Raw genomic sequence first — 19,756 nt, forward strand, 5'->3', positions numbered from 1 at the left:
CTTTCATGTTATTCATTAAGGTAAATGAAAATGTCAATCAACATTCATGTTGGAACTACACTTGGACAAAAGGTTATTAAATATTTACCAGCACCACACCCCCCACCCCCACCCCTGTATGGGAGTAAGAGAGGAGGGAGAAGGAAAGGACAGTGCTTCTTACTTACCTAGCTACTGCTACCATCTTCTTTCTCATTTGTCATCTTCCAGCCAACTCTAGTCAAAAAGAGCCTTCCTATGGGGGCACCTGGGTGGCTCAGTTGGTTAAGCGACTGTCTTCGGCTCAGGTCATGATCCTGGAGTCCCGGGATCGAGTCCCACATCGGGCTCCCTGCTCAGCAGGGAGTCTGCTTCTCCGTCTGACCCTCCTCCCTCTCATGCTCTCTGTCTCTCATTGTCTCTCTCGCAAATAAATAAAAAAAATCTTAAGGAAACAAAACAAAACAAAACAAAAACAAAAAGAGCCTTCCTAGTGAAATGGGTGAAGATGGTCATAAGATAGAAACTTCCAGTTTATAAGATAAATAAGTCCTGAGGATGTAATGTACAGCATGGTGACTATAGTCAACAATATTGCATCGCATATTTGAAAGTTGCTAAGGGAGTAGATCTTAAAAGTTCTCATCATAAGAAAGAAAAGTTTGTAACTATGTAATATGGTAATGAATATTAACGAGACTTATTGTGGTGATTATTTCACAATATATACATATATCAAATAATTATGTTGTACACATAAAACAAATACAATGTAGATCAAATATATCTCAATTGAAAAAGAAGAAAAGCTTTTCCTGTGTGCTTATGTAGTAAGTGTTAGGCATTTGGTGTTGGCATGAGAGGTGGTGTTTGTCCCAAGGGAAGAGGAGCCTCAGAATTTCTATATTTGACATAGTGCTTGCCCTCAAGAAATTGCAATCCTTACAGTTGCAAGACGAAGGAGAAGACAAAAAAGAGCCTAACTCTTTAACGATGCATGGTAACAGTGCCTCAGAAAGACCAGTTCGCTAATGAAGGAGAGCCTCCTTCAGCCACACCTCTTCAAATTCACCCTCAACTCTTACACTCTCCTGTATATATCACAACCTCTTTTGCTAAGGATCACTAGGTTGGCAGTCAGCAATCTGAGTGGGGAACCAGTAAAATGGCCTAAGCCCAGTAACAACCACAATGTACATTTTCCCCCTCAGAAACTCAAGCATCCTTGCCATACCAAACAATGGGAGGCAGTGTACTCTGATTTCTCCTCCCCACTCTACCCTCCAAATTTGTTTTTATATAGCTAGACATAGGGCAAATCAGCAAGTGTGCTATCGGGTGTGCAGCTGAGGAATGAGATGGCAGAATATTACAGACAGAGGGAAGAGCAAATGCCAAGGCTTTATAAGTGATTCCTTAGGAAACCCTAAGCATCCCTGCTCCCTTCGACACTGAAAAGAGAAGGAAAAGTCACAGCTGATTCTATGAGGTCAATGACATAATTCTGATATGCCCACCTATCCCATTACAGTTTTCTGCTACTTGGGAGAAGAAGGGAATGTCTAACTCCAAATATTGGTGGGCCTTTGTAGAATACAGACTGTTTATTTTTCCTTTTTACTCAGCCGTGGCTAAAAAATCATCTGGTCATCACTCTAAAATACCAGGCTAAGTGCCTTTCAATAACTTACTGTATTAACAAAGTAGAATCTAACACTATATTAAATAAATATTACTCTACTATAACTAAGTGGAGTAAATTTCAGGAATAATAAAAAGTACTTGACATTGACCTCTTACTATGTCACAAATATTTGCTGAGCACTTTCTAAACCTTATTTTACAAAATTCTTATACTAACCCTATAAGGTAGCTATTACCTGCATTTGGCCTGTGAAAGACTGAGATTCAGAGGATATCAATATTCTGGAGAAGTTCACATAGAGTCAAGATGCAAAGTAAGATCCAAATCCAAAGTCCACGCTCTTTAGTTCACCATAAGGAAATTCATATCCAAACACCTCTATATATTCTGCAAATGTATTTGAAAAATGACTTAATAAGATAAGGCTAAAAAAATGATCTCCTTAACAAGACTATATAGCCAACATCATCCTTAGGTTGGAACACGTGACACATTCCCATTTAAATTAGAAGCAGAAGGATGCCCATTCTCACTATACTGCACTATTCTAGAAGTGCTTGCCAGTGATTAAATAAGAACATAAGACAAAAATATAAATGTTTGGATAAGAACAGATAAATTATGTTATGAAGATTAAATGATTGTTTACTGAAAAACCCGAAGAGAATAAACTAAAATCTCATTGGAAATTATAAGATGATAAGAAAGTTTAATAAAAATTTACCAGAACAATTTGTGCACTCAGCACATTTATTACACATGTACTATGTGCCAGTCACTGTTCTAGGTGCTGGGTATTCAACAGTGAACAAAACAAACTCTGCCCTCAATTTATGTTTTAGGATAAGGTGGGGAGACAGATATTAAACTAAATGAACAAATGAATATATAATATAAATCCACTAGTGATAAATACTATGAAGAAAAATATAGTAAATTAAAGGAATTAAGATTGATAGTGATTACTATTTTAGATAGAGAAGGGGACAGAAAAGACCTTTCTGGAGAGATGGAAATTTGAGTAGAGTCTTAACAAAATTCTCTCTTATAACTTAAGGAAGTAACCCTTGGCACTAGCCGGGGAAAGAATATTATAGACAGAGGGAAGAGCAAATGCCAAAGTCCTTAAGTGGGAGCTCAAGTTCCTTTCTCGTTAAACCAAAGAGCTGGAAAATTCACTGCTTCCACGTGGAGGTGGGGGTTTGATGCACAGAGAGAGCCCTGGAGGGGCATTCAATGGAAATTCCTCTACTTAGAAACATGAGCAATGGGGAGACAGTTTCTGTCTTGGAGTGAGAATTTTGAACCTTAGTTGAGTCTAGTAGGAAACAATTGGAGGGAAATGCCAATCACATTTATATTTTATGGGTGCCACCATGGTTGCACTGGCAATAGACTGTAGGGGATGAGTAATAGCAGAGAGAAACAGAAGGCGAGAAACCCATGGAAGTAACTCAGATGGGAGATGAAGGTGTCTTGGACTAGGGTAGAAGTCACAAGGAAAGAAGTAGCTGGATTTGGGATGTGTTTCAAAGAAAGATCTGGTGAGATTGGGCAACAGTTGGGAATGGGGAATGAGAAATCAAAGATATTGTCAAGTTTTTGGCCTAAGCCTCTGGTTGAATGGAGCTGGGGGAGCCTCAAAGAGGAACAGATTGGGAAGGAAGCAAAAGGATTTGGTTTTGAATGTGTTAAGTTTGAGATGCCTACAATATACCTAACTGCAGAAGTCATGTAGCAGTTGGATATATAAATCTGGAGCTCAGGGAAGAGTTTGAGAGATTATAAATTATAAATTATAATTATAAACCTGGGAGACATCAGTCTATAGATAATATGTAAAGATGTGAGATTAGATATCAACTGAAGGTGAATGTCTGAGGTTGGATGACTGAATCATGGGTTATTCCAGCATTTAGTGGTCAGAAATATGAATTATGTAATACTTTATTATTATTTATTATTTATTACTTCATTAACTGTATTACATACCATCAATAGTCAGTTAAAGGATTTAGTGGAGAAAATTTCCTTTATAATAAATAAACACTATTATCCTATCTGGTCTACTATTTTGGTATCTGAACTGACCATAACTCTGTGTTCCATGACTTAACTCAGATCTGACAATGTTCCCAGTAGCTCATTTAATGAATTTCCAGCATATTTTTAAAGGGTTAATCAGCTTATGAACTATAGTTTCCTAGAGTGCCCTCCATCCTATGACAATAGCAGCTTCCTATCTGTCTTTACTTCAAGTGATTATCACTAATATTTTCAGCTCTGGCTTAGTCCCATCCTTTTACATTTTGTATTGTAATATTATTAATACAACATCTAATCTATATAACTGGGACTTAACCACATTTCTCCAAATTTATTTTTTAGATTAGTTTCATAGATTTTTCTGAATATTCTTTTTCTTTTTAAAGATTTTATTTATTTATTCATAAGAGACAGAGAGAGAGAGAGAAAGAGGATGAGGGACAAGCAGGCTCCCCGCTGAGCAGGGAGCCCGATGTGGGACTCGATCCCAGGACCCTGGGATCATGACCTGAGCCGAAGGCAGACCTTAACCATCTGAGCCACCCAGGCACCCTCTGAATATTCTAATTTAGATTAATTTTATTTTTCCTAGATATGTCTTCTTCAAAGATGAACCTGAACCTAGAGAGAGTGATTTTGAAAAGTTCAATTTAAGACCACACTTTGTACCAACAAATATAAAAAATCAAGAAAGCAAGTTAATAGGTAATGCTCTGTGTAACATATTTACTTCTCCTTTAATGTATTAATGAGTGCTTTTATTATATACTTTATTATTTATTAATGTGTATCTTAAAAGTTCTTTATGATTTGATGTCTCTGTTGAAAGAAATTGCTTGAAAGTATAGGGCTTATAACTGCAGTGTGAAAGATTTCAGTGAGCCAGAAAGAAGAATTTCCTAAGAGAATATCAGAATGGACAATTTATACAAGTCACAAATTAAGAATATATTTTTATGTTTATTTTTCTAGAAAGAAGATATCTGAGTTTCCTTTCAGGTCAACCCTAAGAGTTTTCTTGTTACTGTTAAAAAAAGAAATCAATTAAGTATGGACATCTTGCTTAATAAAAACTTACTTTATAGAAACTGTAAAGGAACTTTCTTTGAAACTTAAGGAATCTGTAAGCTAGGAACTAGCACTGCAGATCTTCAGAGAATTTTAGAGTTTTGTGTTGCCTTTACATTTCTTTATCTGGGATTATCAAAGAACCATTCGACTGAATCATTCTCATTGACCCCTTTAACTGAGGCTCCTTGACTCCACATTACCCCATATTGCCTCATTTCTCTGAAACACTTCATCATCTAAATTCTCAAAGGACTTGTTTACATACACTCTCTCTACTTCCTCAAATTTTGTTCAAACTTCAGACAACTCCAGTCTGGTTTCTGCCTCCACCATTCTACTGAAGCTACTCTGATCAAGAGTACCAATGATCTCCATTGCTAAGTACAAATAATATTTCTCTGGTTTCATTTTCTTCCACTTCTCAATACGAATATAGTTGGTTGATCACTCCCTCCTTCTTAAAACTCTCCTCTTTGGGATTTTGGAACCCATATCTCTTGTTTTCCTGCTGTATCACTCTTCAGTCTCTCCTCTTAATTTATCTTCTCCATCATTAAAATAGTATACAGTTGACCCTTGAACAACATGGGGGTTAGGAGCACTGACTCCACTGCACAGTCAAAAATCCACAAATAACTTTTGATTCCCCCAAAACTTAATAGCCTACTGTTGACCAGAAGCCTTTCCAATAACATAAACATATATTTTACATATGTATTATATGCTATATTCTTGTAATAAAACAAACTAAAGAAAAAATATTAAGAAAATCATAAGGAAGAGAAAATACATTTACAGTACTGTACTGTATCAAAAAAATCTATGTGTAAATGGACTCATGTAGTTCAAACCTATGTTGTTCAAGGATCAACTGTATATCACAATTTATCTATTCTACTGTTGAAATTTTGGGTTTTTGGTTTGTCAGCCATTACAATGCTGAATGAACATTCTTGTTTATGCATCCTACTGCATACGTATAAGTTGCTTGAAAGTACATATCCAGGATTTATATTGCCAAATATACTTATCTTCAACTCTAATAAATACTGGCAAACTTTCCAAAGTATTTGTACCAATTTGTGCTCCCATCAGATTTGTGAGAGTTCTTTTTGTTCTGCTTTCTTGGTAACATTCAGAATTGCCTGATTTTTATTTTAGTGTACATAATAATATATGATTATGTTTTAATTTGCATTTCCATGATTACCATTAAGTTTGAGAACTTTTTCGTAAGACTATTGATCAATTAAACTTACACTTTTGGAAATTATCTGAGCTTTAGCTCATTTTATTTTATTTTAAAGATTTTATTTATTTATTTGAGAGAGAGAGAGAACATGGGGGGGGAGGGGCAGAGGGAGAGAGAGAAGCAGACTCCCCACTGAGTGCAGAGCCCAAAGCGGGGCTTGATGTGGAACTCGATCCCAGGATCCTCAGATCATGACCAGACCCAGAGTCAGATGCTTAAGTGACTGAGCCACCCACATGCCCCTTAGATCATTTTAAAAATAGGTTTTTGTCTTTTTCTCATTGATTTCTTTATATATTTTGGTCACTAGTTTTTTGTTGGTTTTATGTATCGTGAGTATCTTCCCTTTTCTCTCTCTTTTTTTTTTTCCTTCTTTTTTTCACTCTATGGTGTCTTTTTGATGAACAGAAATTCTTTGGCTTTAATAAAGTCAAATATACCAAATCTTTCTCCATTTGGTTACTTCTTTTTGTTCCATATTTAAGAAATGTTTCCCTACTTTGTGGTCATGAAGACCTTCTATTTATTTTATAAAAGACCTCAGTTCTTCTTTTTACATTTAGGCCTGAAGTCTACCTGTAATTAAATTTTGAGTGAGGCAAGGGTCAAATTTAATTTTTTCATGTGGATATAGTTATCTCAGCATGTACTTTAAAAGGCTATTCTTTCCCTAATGCTCTGGGCTCTTTGCTCTGGGGATCTTATTCTATTTCATTATTTGTCTATTTATCATAAATACCATACCACATTAATTTATGTAGCTTAAAATAACCATTGAATCTGGTAGAGCAAGTCTTCCAACTTTGTTCTCCAAGAATATCATGGATATTTTCTATTTTCCACTATGTTTTTTTTCTCTGACCCTTTGGTTATTTAGAAGTATATGTCTCCACTCAAAATATTTGAGGTTTTTCTTTTCTTTTCTTTTCTTTTCTTTTTTTAAAGATTTTATTTATTTGTCAGAGAGAGCAAGCACAAGCAGGGAGAGCAGCAGGCAGAGGGAGAAGCAGGCTTCCCGCTGAGCAGGGAGCCTGATGGGGGACTCGATCCCAGGATCCTTGGATCATGACCTGAGCTGAAGGCAGGCACTTAACTGACTGAGCCATCTAGGCATCCCTATTTGCAGCTTTTCTAATTATCTTTTGACTATAGCTTTTTAGCACAATTACATGGTTGTTTGAGGATACACTCCATATGGTATCAGTCCTCTGTAATTAGTTAATGTGTGTTATCACTCAATATATGGTTAATTGTTGTAAATGCTCTGTATGTGCTTGAAAATAATGTATATCCTACAGTAGTTGACTACACTGTTCTGTATATGTCTTTTAGGTCAAATTTGTTCCCTATATTTTTCAACTTTTTCATATCCTTATTGATTTTTCTGTTTGCTCCTCTGTCAGTTAGTGAGAAATTTCAGACTTGTATTTTTCCTTGTAGCGTCAAATTTTGCTTTATACATTTTTCATATAGTTTAGGCAATGTTATCAATTACATAAAATTTAAAATTATTATGTTTCTAGTGAATTGAACCCTTTTTCATTGTAAAGCGATTTGTCTTACTATCCAATATTACTGTAGTTGCCAGCTTTCTTTTGGCTACCATTACATGGTATATCTTTTTCCATCATTTTATTATCTTCTTATAACATTGTAATCTAGATTTATTTCTTGTAAATATCATAATATTAAATTTAAAAATCTACTGTGGTAATCTTTGTCTTTGAAATGAAATGGAACACTTAGTCCATTTATACTTAATGTAATTACAGTAATGTAATTACTTAATGTAATTAATGTAATTACTTTAGATTTAATTTTACCATCTTATTTTGTTCTTTATTTGCCCTTTTAATTCTATACTTTTTTCCCTATCTTCTCATGTTTTCTCTAGGATTGAATTTCTTAAGTTTCACTTTTCCCCTTTATTAATTTGGGAGTTATATACTCTGTTTCTATTCTTTTTTAAATTTTTAAAATTTTATTATTTTTTAATTTTTATTTATTTATTTATTTTTATTTTTTTAAAAGATTTTATTTATTTGTTGGAGAGAGAGAGAGTACAAGCAGGGGGATCAGAAGGCAGAGGGAGAAGCAGGCTCCCCACTGAGCGTGGAGCCCAATGCAGGACTCGATCCCAGGATCCTGGGATCATGACCTGAACCGAAGGCAGTTGCCCAACTGACTGAACCACCCAGGCATCCCGATTATTATTATTTTTAAATTATGTTCAGTTAGCCAGCATATAGTAAATGATTACCCTATGCAGCCTTTTAAAATCTAGTATTACCCTCATTCTGGACAATAAAAGGATCTTATAACACTTCAATTATTTTACTGACATCTGACTTTGTAGGTTATTGTTAAAATCCAGAGTCTTATCTGAATACTATCTTAATCAGACATTGGTGAGACTCAAGGTATGATTCCTCCTGATGCAAAATTCTTTGCTAAGAAATTTCAGCTAAATATCCAGTTTCACCACTCCTAAGTTCTACCTTTCACAAAACACTAGAATGCAAACATAATTCAGCCAAGTTCTTTGTCCCTTTATAATGAGGAAAGCCTTTTCTCCATTGTTTAACAATATTTTTCTAATTCCTATGAGACCTCATCAGAATAGCTTTTACCATCCATATGTCTATCAACATTTCTGTACATGATTATGTATTCTCTAAGAAGATGGAAAAATCTTAGAGAATTCTCATCAGAATCCCCTTTAAAATCCCTTCATGGAAATACTGGGCTTTTCTACTATGTACCTCAAAACTCTTCCAGCTTCTACTCATTACCCAGTTCCAAAGCCACTTCCCTATTTTTTTGTTACAGCAGCACCCCATTTCTCAGTGCCAATTTCTCTCTTAGTCAGTTTGGGCTGCTCTAACAAATTACTATAGATTGGGTGGTTTAAACCACAAATATTTATTTTTCACAATTCTGGAGGCTGGAAGATTGAGATCAGGGTGCCAGTATGGTTAGGTTCTGGCTAGAGTGCTCTACCTGGTTTGCAGACAGCTGTTTTCTTGCCTGTATCCTTACATGGTGGAGAGAGAGATTATCTCTTTCATGTCTTTTCTTGGAAGGGCATTAATCCCATCACAGGGACTTCACTCACATTACCTCATCTAACCTCATTACCTCCCAAAGGCCTCACCTCCAAATACCATCACACTGAGGATTAGAGCTTCAACATATAAATTTTGGGAGGAACACATTCAGTCCACAGCAACTACCCTATCTAAATTATACCTCCCTCTGTTGTTCTTCCTCACCAAAATCTATTTATTTCTATCATAGCATGTATCTTAATTTGTAATTATTCACTCCTTTGTCTTACTTGTTTATTTTGTCTATTACCCATTAAAATGTATGCATCATTGGGCAGGAATCAGAATTACAGAGTCCAACACCAGTGCTTGGCATATAATAGGTGATCAATAAAAAATTGTTGATTGAATGAATGCCAGATACTATTAAGTTTTTAAATCTATTATCTCATTTAATCCTCACAGCATTCCTCTGAGGTAAGCGCCATTATTTCCCCTTAACTGATGAGAAAACTAAGGCTCACAGAAGTTAAATAACTTAAACTAAGGCTACAGGACTTACAGAAAAAACATAGATTTTGGTCCCAGGCTATCTAAATCCAAAGTCTATGCTTGACCTGACACCATACCTACCTTAAGAAAATCCATTAGAGGGTAATCCAGATTAATAAATAATTAGAGTTTGGGGGTGGATTCAGGTTGAGGGGAATATTTCTCTCTTCAAAGGAATAATGAATGAAATTATTGTGATTCCATTTTATTTAGAAATCCATTTTTTTCCTGAAGATACCACTTTGTTGCGTGTTCTGAGGTCATAGTTCTGACCCCCCCATAATTTCTGATAAGTAGCCAGAAATAATAATCACAAGTTGTATTCTGTTAATAGAAACTCACTTTTAAAGCAAATTAGAATATATTTAGCTCTGAAAATACACATGTAATGCATTCGTAAGCACCTAAGTTTATCAAATTACATTTCCAAAAAGTTTACTAGAAGTAGAGAAAATGGTTTATTGATAGATTAGAAGTAGTCTAATAGTATGGAAATATCATTTATGTTTGGATTTGTTTCTTTAGAGCCCTTGAAAGAAAATCTGAAATCAAGATCTTTTAGACCTTTTCTTTATCTTAAGGATACAGCTGAGGTAGGTTTAATTTGTCCATTTAACAATTACTTGGTAGAAATTCAGATTAGCGCCGACAATTTTATGTATACTTCTGTAAGTCCCAAATTCAAATGTATTTTAGGATTCAAAAATGTAAAATTTTAAAGTGATTTCATCTTTGATATTACTAAAACTTTATGTACAGGGATAATACAGAAAATAATATATTATTTGCTTGACGGTCCATACAGCAGAAATTATTTATCAAATATGATAAGGCATAACAGTTACCATAAAGTCAGTTAAAACAGGACATCATAAAAAACTCTACATGCATAACTTAAATATTTAATTTTAATTTAAAATATGAAAATATGCATCCATTTGTAATCTTTTCATGTGTAGCCAAGACCATTTTTTTTGAGCATGCTATGGTTATTTAAATTATATAATTACATTTAACAATTACCATAAACAGGTTTGGGACCAACAATACAGACTCTTTTTTTTTTATTGAAGTATAATTGATGTATTGAAGTGTAATACACAATGTTACATTAGCTTTAGCTGTACAACATAGTGATTTGACCATAGTATTGACTCTTGATAACCATTTGAGCAGAAGTTCATGGGCATCCTGGAAAGTAGTTGGCTAACCTTGAGCATTGAGCATGCCTTGGATATTATTCATTAAGTTTTATCTACAAAGAGAAGTTATCCAGAGAATCAGCAAGGGAAAGTCATTTAAGAGTTTCTTAGGTATTAATTTATTTATTATTAACCCTGATTATTGCTAACATGGAGAGTGAAACATAAAGAAATACATACTTTGGACCATAATTAAGGACATTATAATTTTTGTTGCAGATTGCTGCCTTTTATAATTTTTAAGAAGATTTACAGCATCCACTGTCTGGACTATTTTATCCTCAACTACATGTTTTGTTTAGGTTCATTTTTAATAAAAATCTTCCAAGAAATATATATTGTAACATCACAAGTTTACTCATAATACTAAATTTATTAGCATCTTTTAGAAAACATGCAACATTTTAATTTTTAAAAATAAATTGAAATATTCATATGAATTTAAAAAATTAAATAATACAGAAAAGCTAATAAGAACACAAAGCACTTGCATCCCATACTTTTTGTTCTAATTTCCCCTTTTCAAAGGTAACCACGTTTAACTTTTAGGGGGGTTTTAATTTCTCTTATGATTCACCTTATAATTTTAAAGAATGAGCTTCTACAACTATTTTTTATTTATCTACTTTAAATATTATCTACTGAATAATCAGTAAGACATACTTGAAATAGCTTATTTACACTGCTCTACATTTCACTTCTCTCCGTTTTTTCTTCTGAATCTTTGATAGTTACCTTTTTGCTTTTTCTATTAACTTTTGTATCTATAAATAAAATATCTAAAAATTTTTTCTTTTGTATCAACTTTAATCACTAACTCCTGATTCCCCTTTAAATAAGATGACGATTTTAGCAGTCCTATTCTTTTCTCCTACTCTCCTCCACATCTTCTTCCCCAAGTCAAGTATGTCTTTACTTTTACATTATTGAGGTCAATGATTATATTCAACTTTGCAACTCTGATTAAGCCTTCGTGTTTTGTCTATAGCTTAATTCTAAAACTCAAAACTATAAATAATATCTATGTTACTATGACATTGTAAATAACCATCAGAGTAGAACAAAATAATGTGCTAGGATTACAGTTCTTCTCAATGGCTAAAATGTAAAAACAAAGGCTCCCTTTTCTTATTCTCCATCAGTTACTCAAAAAGTAATGCTATATGTTAGTCTGCCTCATATTGAGACCTTGACTTTCCTGTACACTTTTGAATTTTTTTCTGAATATTCTAGTTGCCTTCCTTTTTTTCTTGTGGAGAATAATAATAGCAAACATCTATATAGTACTTATAGTACTTCTATAGTATATAAATGCATATATATATGTATGTGTGTATTTATGTGTGTGTCTATAATTTACATCCCCAACAACTCAATGAAGTAAGTACTATTTTTATTCCTATTTTATAGATGAGAAAAAAGAGGTACAAAGAAGATCAGTAATTTGGCTGAGATCAAATTAAAAATAACAGAGTTAGGAAAAACCTAACAGTCTGATACATGCTCTTTTACCTCTAAGATACGCAACCTCTGAAAAAGAAGCATGTAACTTTCTCATTATATGTGGATATGGTCAAGCTTCCTTATTGGTTCTCTATTGAGTAGAATCCATTCCAGTCTTCTTGGAGGAATTGTTCATTGGAGCTCAGTGACTTTTTGTTCTAAATTTGACCCATTACTTTTAAGCCTGCTCTGCAGTTGTCAGAGTCATTCCATTCCTGGGTTAGTTGCCAGATTCTAATACTCCATGTCTTACTTCTTGGATTTCATCTTTATTTTCCTAGAATATGTCTTCAAGAAACTTCCCTAGAAATGGCATGTATTTATTTTTCCCATGTATATGAATGATAGTTGAGCTGAGTAGCATTATATCTTTAAAATCATTTTTCTCCCTAAACTTTGATGACATTGCTCCATTGTCCTATGCCATTCAATGGTACTAATGAAAAGTTCTCAGTCTTCTGTAAGTGATCTTACCTTTTTCTCTGGAAACTTCTAGGATCTCCTCTTTATTAATGTTGTTTTGTGATGTTTTGAGGATATGTATGAATATGGTAATTTTACTTCAATTCATCCTGTTCAGTGTTCAATAGACTCCACCGTAAAGTCAAATATCTTTCTTTAGGTTTTAAAAAATGTCTTTTATTTCTTTTCCAATGTCCTTTCCACTATTTTCTGTTCTCTAATGGTCAGATATAGATTTCTTCAACTAATCCTCTATATTGCTATTCTCTATTTTTTTTTGTCTCTGAAAATTTGTCCTTTATTCTGGTCTTTTTACTTCATTTTGGTTCGGTAATGACATTTTAAATTTCTTTCTTGTTCTTAGTTGTTTTTTTCTTTTCATAGCCTCCTGTTATATTTGTTCTCAGCATTTTCTGAAGATATTAGAGTTCATTTTCTTAAGTTATTTTCTGTTTCTTGAATTATTTCTTTTCTGGTGTCAGTGTTCCTTTTGTTTATCATGATAGATATTTTTGAAGTTATTGATTTTTATTACATCTGATAAATCTTCATTTGTTCATATTTAAGAATGAAGATATGGGTTAATCTTTCTATGAAACTGCCATTAATTTTATAAATAAGTATCTCTCTAGAATTGAGAGCCAACTCTTCTGTGTATACATCAGAATTCTCAACCAGCTAGCTTTACTTTAGCGTAAGAGGGCAGAGAGCAGGTTTATTTGACTGGTAGTCTGTCTTTCGGATGCTAACATGAAGAGAGTTTCACTCTGGAAACCAAACTCACATTAGCAGTAAGTTTATCAGAAGAAGAGCACTTATTTTATCCTGGGATTAATTAAATAAAATTTCCTGTAACTTTGTATGTGGGCTAGGGTAAGTGGGAAATGGGGGAAGTGACAACTGATTCAGAAATTCCATAGAATTTCAGTTAACCTGCCTCTTTACAACTTTTGTTTTCATTCTCACCCTAAATATCTGCCAACTCTAAGCCTGGAGTTTCATCGGAAAATTATTTTAATAGCTGCAAGATTTAAAATACAATTGATAAATCCAATAACCATCATTGATAAAACTACAGAAAATACTTGTTTAATATGATAAAGAATATCAGCATAATTTAAAAAATTATACCTTATATATAAAACCAATAACCAATTTCATAATTAATGATAGTCTATGGCATGGCAAGAGTGACACTTATCACTATTATTATTTATAAATAATATTGTATTGTTGCAATGCAAGTATTGAGCAATGCAATAGGAAAAGATAATGGAAATAGTAAAAGTTCTGGAGAATTCTGATGCAGTATGGCTGAGTAAGCTCCTATTATACCACACTGTCTCAATGACTATAAACTCTATACAAGATATTCAGAACACACACACACAAATTACCTGAAGACCCTAGAGAGTAAACAAAAGAAGGTGACAAAGAAAAGGCATAGAAACTTGTAATAACTGACTTGCATTGAGCAAAGTTGCTATTTTTATGGCTTTTAGCTTGAAGGGTGGATGAAGTTGGCACTGCATGGGGCATCTAAAACTCCAACAGAAAACTTATGTATTTTTCTAGCCAAAAGAATCAGAGAGCAATGTTCAGGGCAACCCAAGCTTCTAGAAATTGAGGAGGGACAAATAGAAGAGAGCCAAAGATGGTAGCCCCTATCCAAGTCTCTCACTAACCCCTGAACCATGCATGTTTAGGGAGACTGCAAGGAGCCCAGCTAAGGATACAACAACTGAACTGAAATTTGAGCTGTTGCTCCAGCGACAGAGTGTATTTTGAACCTGATCAAGTTCATTGTTAAAATAAAAACATCAATAATCTTTGTAGGGATAGAGTAGATTCACCAAAGTCTCCTTCTACATTAGAGCCAATCTGAGCCAATCTAGGAAAAGCTAGATCACTTTTTCCAGTTCTCCCCTTTTACTCAGAGGTATTCTGCTGTATCTATGTATGAGTAAAGTTTCTGTGTAAACTAAGAGGGCTTTTTTTTTGGCTCAGTATTTGAACTTTAGACTTTCCCTGCATTTGGAGAAATAAATTTTATATATGAATATAATGGAGACAAAGAAAATAAAAGTTAGCAAAAAGTGTGAACATAGTCCAAATTTTTAATTTCTGTAGATTTGTTTCCTTCTCTATAAAGTGTTATTAACATCCATATCATAGGGGGTTTTTTGAGGATTAAGTAAACATTATATTTAGAAGTATTTAAAGAACTAGACAGCTGTTAGTTATCATAATTAGATATGCCAAATATGAATAATCAAATTTAAATTATTTATCAATATACCTGGAAAGGAATAATTTCTAAGATAGTTTTCCATTTTTCCTGATGTTCAGGTGAAGAATGCTAACCCTTTGCATGATTTATATTTATATCCACAGAATACACAACCATGTAGAAGAACACTGGGTCCTACCATCATTTCTCCTGCATCCAGGATTCAATCCAATGCTTACAGGAAGGAAAAAGACTCTACTTTATTTGCAGGTATATATTTTGCGTTTTTATACTGAAATAGCTGAAAATTAACTGTATCTAACTTTAAGATACAAGCTTTAAGAAAATCTTTAATCAAAGAATATCAGCATCTGATCATATCACCACATTATTTCTCTACTTAATAACATCTGAATAATCTCTATTACAAAAATGGTAAAATCTAGATTCCTTAGTATGGTATATAAGATTTTTTCAGTCTTCTATTCTGTCTCTTTATCCTTACTGATTCTAGTCACAATCTGTTCCAACTGTTGTGTAACTTGATCCATTCTGGTCTCTATGCTCAGGACATACTTCTCCACCTGATAGATGCTTATTCATCTTGAATATTTGGGACATTTACAGCTGTATTTAAAATAAAATCTGACTATATATGGCTCAAACAACAAAGATATTTATTTATTATTAATTAATTAATTTTAAATATTTTATTTATTTATTTGACAGAGAGAGGGAAAGAAAGAACAAGCAGGGGGAGTGGGAGAGGGAGAAGCAGACTCCCCACTGAGCAGGGAGCCTGATGTGGGGCTTGATCTCAGGACCCTGGGATCATGACCGGAGCCAAAGGCAGATGCTTAAACGACTGAGCTACCCAGGTGCCCCAAAGATATCTATAATCTCAAATAACAAGAAGTCTATCAGTAAGGCAGCTCCAGGCTTGGTTAATTCAGGGGCTCGATGAGATATATCCAGACCCTCCATTGTTCCTCAAGTTTCTTTAAAAAGTAGTCTGTCCTCCTAGCCCTACCTTACAGTTTGGTGCCTACTATTCAAGATAACTTGTATGAGTAACAACATATAAGACCAATAACCAATTTCATAATTAATGATAGTCTATGGCATGGCAAGAGTGACACTTGTCACTATTATTATTTATAAATAATATTGTATTGTTGGAATGCAAGTATTGAGCAATGCAATAGGAAAATGCCCCCCAAGCACTCCAGCAGACCTCCCCTGCTGTCTCCTTGGCTAGAATAGCTTAATGCACCCTTATCTCAACCAATAAATCATTATCAGCTTAGATAAGTTTTTCCAACTTTTAACATGATACATATAAGATATACAATAATATAGAGTAATATATTAATAATTAATAATATAATATATAAATGTTATATATTATATATAGTCATATATAGTATATGATATATAGAGAAAGCAGAAGATTCAGCTTCATGTGTCCTAATTGTCTTTTTCTGTTAGCTGAACTTGATTGTAGTGTTTTAGTGTTTTGTACAATTATTACTAAGGACACATGTAATACACTGTATTCTATTTCACTTTTTAAAATGTTGGTCAAAAGATGCTAAATTAGGGCGCCTGGGTGGCTCAGTTGGTTAAGCGACTGCCTTCGGCTCAGGTCATGATCCTGGAGTCCCAGGATCGAGTCCCACATCGGGCTCCCTCCTCGGCGGGGAGCCTGCTTCTCCCTCTGACCCTCCCCCCTCTCATGTGCTCTCTCATTCTCTCTCTCTCAAATAAATAAATAAAATCTTAAAAAAAAAAAAGATGCTAAATTAAGTTTGTGTCTAAATTGATGTGTTATAGCTCACATTTTGAAAAGCACAGGCTGAGATCATTTAAAGATTCACTTCCTTGAGTTAGGAAGGAGCCCAGCCTCCCATGAAAGACATAGTTGTTTGGAGAAAGATGAATAAAATCAGAGTTCTATTAGTATAAAAGGGGGAAAATGGACAAGAACTCTTTTAATCACATTATTTTCCTCTGCAGTGGTTCCTAATAGCAGGCTGTTCTACTCATTCAGCAAAGCAAATTTCCCTTTATAAAATTTCTTGAGTCTCTCTACCGAAGAAGCATTATAGTTCTTTTATCAAAGTCCCAAATTAAGACTTCTGGGAAGTTTGGCAACAAAAATACAAATTTATCCTGGCCAAAGTGAATAACAAAAAGAAGAAAAATTCATTAAATTGAAACTAAGACATTTTATCCTAAACTCAAAGAAAATCTGCTACCTATTACAAAATGAAATAGTTTGAAAGAAGATTCCAGAAGTTGATTCACAATTCCATTTCCTAAAAGAAAGGAAGAGTATTTAAAAAGCCAGTAGAAGATATTCTGAAAATACTTCTATTAACCACTACCTCCTCACCCTCCCACCCCACCACACACTCAAAGAAAAGGGGATTGTTATTAGTGATGTATCACAGAAAGATGTAAAACCTCCCCTTTGGGATCCCTTTCCTCTTTGCAAGTCAACAGCAGTCCAAATCTGTATTAGCAGTGTTTTGAGAGAAATGTAATGATCATACCTAGCCCTTTCTTTCTTAGGCTTCCCAATATTGCTTCGGATGTACTCAGTTAGGGGGAAAACCTCCTAACTTAGAAGAGCTAGGTCTTGAAAGGAGGGTTGACAACAGAACAGACAAGATATAATTTCCTAGGAATCATCTTTCCAAGTATGAATAAGAGCCACAAGGGCAACTGTGTAAAGAAAAAATATATGACTCCATCAAACAGCCCAAGAGCTATGAGGCCTTTCTTTGACTAAATGCCTCCTCAAACTTGCTTATCCCAAGAGAGAGGACTCTAACCCATGTGGCACTTCACACATAGATGGACAGAGTACCCACCACCATCACCACCTCATTAGAGTCATGAAGAGGTTTCACAGAACATATAGTGCACAGAAACAAATTTCCCCATAATGTTTCAGGGCTCCAGCTCCCTCACCAGCTTGTTCAGGCAGCTGAATGCCTGAACTCATAACATAAGGTAACATCTGGATTTGCCTATTAATTTCTAAGGGGAGAATTTAACAGTATCTAGATAAACAGGGAGAGTGTCCAAAGATTTTCCTCTATTATTTTTGGACTAGTCTCAAGCCTGGATTTAAGTGTCCTGATTCAAAGGTGAGTAGATGGAAAAACAAGAACATGGGGCTTTTTAAATATCTTGTAGCAAATAAAGGAGATACTTTAAAAGATAGCTAATGGTCACATTCTGATGGAAATTGTACCCTGTGAAACAGGAAGAAATTTAGACAATAATTGTTTCATATGCTCAAGAGATTAAAGAAAATGAGGATTCTGTGAAACAAGATTCAAAGATATAAAAGATAATTGCCAAAAATGAAATGGTGCTGTCAGAGCTAAAAATATTTTTAAGATAATACACAACCTAAAATTATATTAAAGTAGCAAAGAGGAGAATAAACACTGGAGTAAACCAAATCAAAGGTCTGAATGGCAGGTTTAGGAAAATCACATAGAATGCAATGTGAAAGGACAGAACTATGACTGGATTAGACAAGATAATATAATGAGGGAAAAAAACAGGTATCCAAACCTGAGATAACCAGTGTGTTTGAAAGAGAGAACAGAACAAATTGAATAAACTTGCTGAAAAAGAGCATAGGAAAACTATCTTGGAATAATAGAAGTACTCAATATCTTGATTTTGTTGATGCTTATATGAGTATATATATGTCAGAATTTATCTAACTATACATGTAAAATGCATGCATTTAATTGTGTGCAAATTATACTTCCATAAGTTAAGTTAAAAAGAAAGCAAAAGACTAACACTGCAAAAGTCTAAAACACCAAAAACAAAATAATTTAGGGGCTCCTGGGTGGCTCAGTCGGTTAGGTGTCTGACTCTTGGTTTTGGCTCAGATCATGATCTCAGAGTCATAGGATCCAGCCTTGTGTAGGGCTCTGAACTCAGCACAGACTCTGCTTGAGGTTCTCTCTCTCTCCCTCTGCGCCTCCCCCCTCTTGCACTCTTGTGTGTTCTCTTTCTCTAAATAAAATTTTAAAAAATAATTTATATCTAAAATAATCTGAAGAAAATAATTTAATAATAATCTAAAACAATCTGAGAAAAGAGTTTGTATAAATGCAATAAATATTAATGTTTCATTTAAAATACAAAATAAGGTTAGTTTTAAAGTCAATGACAATCAAATACATAACATACTTTATCAAATTCTGCTCTTCTCTCTGTGCATTCCTAGTGAATTCCTTGGCGTTTTCTTCCAGCTCACTAATTCTCGCTTTGGCTATGTAATCTAGAGATATAGAATTTATTTTCAAGATTTCCAGGTTTTTTTATATTGACTTTTTTGTTCTTACTTCAGCCTGTTTTCATCTCACAATATCTGTTTTTTTATATGAATTTTTTTCATTTATGTTTTTGAAGTTCCTAAACATACCATGTTTGTCAAGTCTAAGATGTCAACAATGACACTGTCAAACTATGACATGATGCTAATATATACCTTAGAATTTTAAAGTTGTTTTTGGATTCTTCTATTTAATTTTATTACTGAATTTATCTTCTGCTTGTTAACTTTGTTGGCTGTCTTTCTTAGCTTTATATTTTTCATATGTTTTAAAATTTTAGAAGTTTCTCTCTTCACTTGCCATTTACTCACTTCACCTTACTCCTTCCTTTCCAGAAGTTTTGAAGTTGCTGCCACTCAGACCTCATGGCCCTCAGGATGAACCAGATTTTAGAGTT

The 19,756-nt window shown here is 34.0% G+C and overlaps 1 protein-coding gene across 1 annotated transcript in view; it reads left to right on the forward strand.

Moving 5' to 3' along the window:
* Positions 1-19,756, forward strand: part of CUNH1orf141 (chromosome unknown C1orf141 homolog) — a 37,821-nt gene that overhangs the window by 12,356 nt on the left and 5,709 nt on the right. Inside the window, exons 3-5 of the mRNA XM_045899076.2 lie at positions 4,263-4,375; positions 10,118-10,185; positions 15,109-15,259. Coding sequence (XP_045755032.1) covers positions 4,263-4,375; positions 10,118-10,185; positions 15,109-15,259 — 332 coding nt within the window. The remainder of the gene's footprint in view (positions 1-4,262; positions 4,376-10,117; positions 10,186-15,108; positions 15,260-19,756) is intronic.

This window comes from Mirounga angustirostris, unplaced genomic scaffold (genome assembly GCF_029215605.1).
Source record: "Mirounga angustirostris isolate CCGP_5_RB_7025 unplaced genomic scaffold, mMirAng1.0.hap1 SCAF_4, whole genome shotgun sequence".
Classification (NCBI taxonomy): Eukaryota; Metazoa; Chordata; class Mammalia; order Carnivora; family Phocidae; genus Mirounga; species Mirounga angustirostris.